This window comes from Leptopilina heterotoma, unplaced genomic scaffold (assembly GCF_015476425.1).
Source record: "Leptopilina heterotoma isolate Lh14 unplaced genomic scaffold, ASM1547642v1 Lhet_347, whole genome shotgun sequence".
Taxonomy (NCBI): domain Eukaryota; kingdom Metazoa; phylum Arthropoda; class Insecta; order Hymenoptera; family Figitidae; genus Leptopilina; species Leptopilina heterotoma.
The window spans coordinates 1,085,256-1,091,329 of record NW_025111030.1 but is presented as its reverse complement, the minus strand read 5'-3'; the positions used below and the strand labels follow the sequence as shown (position 1 = coordinate 1,091,329).

The 6,074-nt window shown below is 24.6% G+C and overlaps 1 protein-coding gene across 1 annotated transcript; it reads left to right on the top strand.

The window, feature by feature from the left end:
* Window positions 1-1,312: 1,312 nt before the first annotated feature.
* On the top strand, window positions 1,313-5,598 carry LOC122505165. The gene is made up of 4 exons (XM_043616645.1): window positions 1,313-1,697; window positions 3,047-3,308; window positions 4,608-4,859; window positions 5,398-5,598. The coding sequence occupies exons 1-4, from the start codon at window positions 1,470-1,472 to the stop codon at window positions 5,523-5,525; spliced, it is 870 nt and encodes a 289-aa protein (XP_043472580.1). The 5' UTR covers window positions 1,313-1,469; the 3' UTR covers window positions 5,526-5,598.
* Window positions 5,599-6,074: the final 476 nt, after the last annotated feature.

The window sequence follows — 6,074 nt, the reverse complement described above, 5'->3', positions numbered from 1 at the left end:
TCGCGATTGTGCCAAAGGTGAGGGTTACAAAGTGAAGGACTTCCGCATTAAAAGGACTCTCGTGTAGAATTTAACGATACCTCTTCTTTTCTCTATTATAAATTTTTCAATCATCGAGCGTCTCAAGAGGAAGAATTGAAAATATTAGGACTAAATATTAAAACACGTTTATTAAAATATTCCCCTTTTTAAGTATGATGACGACAAAAAAAAACCCCTTTTTGGGTTAGTGTTACGACTTTGTTCCCTGTGAGTCGATTGCAAGATTTACAGACGTTGTCTTTGACCTTTTATTGAAACTTTTCTTTATTTGATTCATAGGGACTTTTCTTAACTTTCGTATATCTAAAGTTATTGCCAGTAAATATTGTTAATTTCCCATTTTTTACTTTCCATGTGCATTAAACACTAATTAGAAGTCTAATTCACTTCAGGAAAATAATAAGTCATAAAACATTCAGAGAGAGATAAATTTTTCGTTTTCTATAAGGTATTTAAAAAAAATTTCTTCGTTTCTTTAAAAATTTAAAGAAACTTTTCTTTTAAACGAATCAAAAAATTATTTGTTCATTCTTTTTTTTTAATACTTAAATAGAATTTAAAAAGTACTTTAATTTCTCGTTGAACGTGATTTATATTTTAAAAAAATAAAGAAAAACCAAGAAGAGTAAGAAAAAAATAATTTGAAATCTTTGATAAAAAAATTAGTCTTGATAAGGAGAGATGACTCTTCTTATCAAGACTAATTTTTTTTTCTATGCAAACAAATCTCATACAAGATTTAAACTCACGATAAATTTGATTTCTAAAATTGAATATATGAACTTGCATAATGATAACCCAATAAATTGCATTCCTGCTCGCAGAGTGGTCGCATTTTGCGCGCGAGATAGTTTTGCAATTGACTCTTTGAAGCTGTTGCATTACTTTATCCAGTGTGTGGATAGAAGATGAATCTATGAACACCGTTACCCCCACCGACCTATATGCTTCTCGTATAAATGGCCTAGACACCTCCTAACCCAACGTCAGTAACCACGAGCGTATTCACGTGTCGTATATTTAATACACCTCGAGAAAATTACGTTTTTCAATTTTTTTTTCCTTTTTTTCTTTTCGGAAAAAAAGTTAACCAAATCAAAATCAAGTTAAATAAAAAAAAAACAATACTTCTATGAGAAGAAAATATTTAAATTAAATTTAATATTATTCAATTCGAATCGAAACTAAAAATTTGCAGTTAAAACTTTAAAGTTCAAAACTAAAAAAATGTTGAATTTTAAAAATATTTAAGTGTTAAAAAGAAATTAAAAAAGAAACAGCAAAATCAGTTTTGGAAGTGATGAAAAATAAAAAACATTGTGAGACATTTTTTCAGAAAAATGTAATTTGAAAAAAAAATAAGTGTGAAATTTATTGACTGAAGAAAATATTTTTGGGGAGAAATACGAGTGCTGAAAGATTTTGAAATGAATTTTTCCCGAGGAAACATGAAGTCAAATTCAATTTGGATTTCACGATTATTGAAGTGTACAATTGTTTTATTACTTTTTAGGGGAAATTATTGTTTGACCTTCACGGGTAATTTGTCGAATGTTTTTGTGGAAAAGTGCCGAAGAGATTGTGCAATTCAAAAAGACGCGGTTGTGTGCGGTCGTTATCGAGTTGTCAGGTGGTTACAGGATGTGAAAGAGAAGGTGCGTTTCGTTTTTCTGTTTTTGTTTTAATTCAAAGAAAAAATAAAAACAAAAAGAAGAAGATTGTAAATAAGTTACCTACTGAGCTACTACCAGTTTTATACATTTTTTCACTGAAGTTTACTTATCAAATGCTATTTCAAACAACAACAAAAAGAACATTTTATTGCAAAAATAAATTCAGAAGTTTGATTTCATTTTTTATGTCTAATTTGTTCTGTTTTATTCAAGTTTTTTTCAGTTTTTTATTCGATTTTTTTATTCAAGTTTTTTTACTCATATATTATTTTTGACTTGAATTTTGTTTTTTATTCCTTTTTTTATTTAATCTTTTTACACAAATTTGATTTTTTATTAATTTATTTCAGTTTGTTTTACTTCGGTGAAGTTCACAACGTTTATGATCAACAATTGAACGAAAAAACAAATTTTTTCTAACAAAAATAACAAAATGTTTTACTTACAAATTTTTCTTTTTCAAATTAATAAACAAATAATTATGCAAATCATTTTTTATATAAAAATATAAGTAGAAAAATACTTTTTCTTCTAAATCGTTGATTATAAACGTTGTAAACTTCACCAACGTGTTTTATTTAAGTTTTTTATTTGATTTTTTTATCAAAGTTTATTCACTCAACTTTTTATTGACTTAAATTTTGTTTTTTTATTCCTTTTTTATTCAAGCTTTTTACTCAAATTTTGCTTGACGCAAATTTTATTTTCTCTTCATTTGTTTCAGTTCATGTTATTAAAGTTTTTTTATTCAAATTTTTTCACTTAAATTTTTGTTATTCAAATCTTTCTAATTGAAACTCTTTTTATCCAAGCCTTATTATTCAAGATTTTCATATTAAAGTTTTTTTAGTCAAATATTTTTATTGAAATCATTTTTAAATAAAAAATTCTTTCTCAATTCAAACTTCTTGCGAATTCAAATTTTGTTGTTTATTAATTTATTTGCTTTTGAATTTGTTACAAATTTAAATTTATATACTGTTAATTAAATTATTTAATTACTAAATTATTCATTTATTTATAATGATTTAATTCTTCTTCAAAATTTTAAGGACATTGAAAAAAGTGTCATTTAATTTAAATAATCAAATTATTTACCATTCACTTGATAATTAATTCTTGTTTATTTACTATTTTTTATTTCTATTCATATGTTTATTTATTATTTATTTAATTAATTTCTTATTATTTATTTGTTCATTTATCATATTTGTTTATTATTTATTTATCGATTTAGATAAATTTTATTAAATTAATGAAAAATTAATAAGAAAAAAATGTAAAGAAAAATTTACAATTAATAAATAAATTATAAAACTAATATTTTTCAGGAATTTAATTATGGACCCTTTAGTGTTATTAAGGTACCATCGTTAAATGGGGAAACAATTTTTCCCCGATTACCACGAATTAATGACACTCGAAGTGGTTTAATTGATACCTTAAGTTTCGTTCGAGATGCCGCCGAGGATATGTTAACCAAGCGTGCTCTAGTGTATACAATTGAGTATTCTCCAGGTGCAAGAAGCCTCACTTCCGGTCCCATCGTTCTCGATGACGATGAATTCAAGAAAATGACTCTTTCAAAAAAAGGTAAAGAAGAATTTTTTCGATTTTCCATTTTTTCTTCTTTACACTATTTAATCAATTTATTAAGTTAAGTAATTAAGTACTTCTTTTATTAGAAAATATTACTTATTTTCTGAATTAATCACTTATTTTTTAAGTAAATATTTTAAATTAATTTATTATTTATTTAATTAATAAGTAAGGAAAAAAAGTAAGGAAATAAAATAAATAAAGAACTGTAAAAAATAAATAAATAAATAAAACAAATTAATAAATTAATAAGTTTTTCTTTTATTTATTCAATTATTATTTAACTATTTCTTCAATTAATTAATTACTTATTTTTTTATTGAACTATTTATGTATTCTGATGTAATCGTTTTGTTATTTTTTTACAACTATTTATTTCGTTATTTATTTATTATTTATTTAATTAATCAATCCGTTAATTGCTTACTTAACTCTTTATTTAATCAACTTTTAAATTGAGGGGTTGGGTGCAAGAAGAGCGTTAGGCAAATAAATTGGTTTTGAAAAACATTATTATTTATTAGTTAATTGCAATTTTCCCTTAACTTTACACTTGAATTTGATAGTTCAATAGTGGACTAATTAATTAAAAAAAAGTATATATAATTTGCATGTATAGTTTTTGAGCTATTAAAGTTTAAAAACTTAAAGTTTTTAGTGATACGCCCTTCTTGCACCCAACGCTTCAATTATATAATAGCTTAATTAGTTGATTATTTATTTATTCCTTACTATATTTCCCACAAAGAACCGAAGATTTCCTGAAACTCGACAGGACCTCGTTCAGCAAGGTTAGAAACATTGAGTTGCGATGTTCATGGGAGATTATGTGGATGTTCAAATGTCCACATAAACAGAATATTAAATATCATCCTTCAGCAAAAATTAAACTTCAAATATTGACTTGCGATGTTCAGTCAATATTCAGACAATATTGAATGAGATTTTCGCATAGTTATAAAAATTTCGTTTGATGATAATTATACACGTATAAACTAATATTGTCTGAATATTGACATGAACATCGCAAGTCAATATTTGGAGTTTAATTTTTGCTGATGGTTGATATTTAATATTCTGTTTATGTGGACATTTGAACATCCACAAAATCTCCCATGAACATCGCGACATAATGTTTCTAACCTCGCTGAACGAGGTCCTGTCGAGTTTCAGAAAATCTTCGGTGCTGTGTGGGTTATTTCCCTTTATTGATGAAATAAAAATATTTTCAAAGAATGTTAATTTACTTACTATAGTTATTTACTGAAATTTTAAAGATGAATTCTTTTTTAGGAGAGGAACGAATTTTTCACAAGAAGAAGAAACACATTATTCTGCCAATATTAATTCTGCTGAATCTCATCAAATTGAAGTTACTTTTATTGCCTATATTTTTGGGGGTACATTTTATCAAGAAGATTCTTGTAATCGGCTCATTATTGCTCCCCTCAATACTTTCTCATCTAAAAATTTGTAAAGTTCCTCATTATCCTGTTCACCAGGCCTGGGCCACTGCTGCCGAAGCTCCTGTCGATTATCCAACAGGTTTCTACTTTCCTTTCAAATAGATAACGATAACTTATCGAAAAAAACAACAACTACAACAACAAACTTTTTTTATTACTATAATATCAAACAACAATAAATTATTATCAATTGAAATAATAATAATTAATCACTCATTAAACAATATAAAAATATTATAAACAATAATAATAACAAAAGTAATAATAATAATAACAAAAATAATAGTAACAACAAAAGAAATAATAATAATAACAACTAAAATAATAATAGTAACGACAAAAATAATAATAATAATAGCACCAAACAATAAAAACAAAAAGAAATAATAGCAATACCAACAAAAATAATAACAAAAAAAACAACAGGAAAACTGTCACAATTAACAAATATGGGGAACATTAAAAAAAATGTGCGCTTGTTTTTGTTTTGATATTTTTGATATAAAAAGCAAAAAAAAGGAGGAAAAATGTTAACAATTAACAAACAAAAAATTGTCAAAGAATGATAGTGTTCTAAATTTCGAAATTTGATTCTAATTTTGTAAAAATTTGGGCAGGATATGGCCATGAAGAATCACCTTGGATTCACAGAAACGATGCTCAAAGTCATATTTACTCTGGATACCATGCTGGATACTCCAATCCTTATTCAGGATATTATCAAGGATATAGACAACGTCGGTGATTAATTATAATAAAATGTATATTTGAGTGATTATTTTATTTCTTTATAAAGCATGATTAATTTAATTAATTACTTAATTCTATTAAGTATTTAATAGGATATGAATTTAATTATTAATTAAATTTGAAAATTAAATCAACTAATTATAATTATTATAATTAATAATTGCTAATTCATTCATTCATTTCTACGAAGAATTTTTAAAAAATTATATGAAAAACTGCACAAAATTTCGGTAAATTTTATAATAGTAATATTAATTTTAATTTTCCTTAAGACTTTACGGATTTTCCATTATTATTAATTTTTCTAAATAAATATTTTGTTTAAATTCTCATGAAAGTTTGTTTCAATTCAGTTACAAATGATGGTAATTTTATTACCTCTGATAATTTAAAATTATAATTATTTAATTTTTCTAATTTTATTTCAAGTCATTAAAAGAATCATCCTTATTTATTTATTTTCATTCATACTCGACAAGATATTTGTTAAAATAGAAAAAATTCTAATTTAATTTTAAGTCATTTAAAATCGCATGCTTATTTA

What these genes read in the sequence shown, in the direction of transcription:
- LOC122505165 (XM_043616645.1), top strand. Translation starts at nt 1,470, where the DNA reads ATGAATTTTTCCCGAGGAAACATGAAGTCAAATTCAATTTGGATTTCA. An exon ending in TACAGGATGTGAAAGAGAAG is followed by an intron (nt 1,698 to 3,046) that starts GTGCGTTTCGTT and finishes AATATTTTTCAG; the next exon opens with GAATTTAATTATGGACCCTT. An exon ending in TCCTGTCGATTATCCAACAG is followed by an intron (nt 4,860 to 5,397) that starts GTTTCTACTTTC and finishes AAATTTGGGCAG; the next exon opens with GATATGGCCATGAAGAATCA.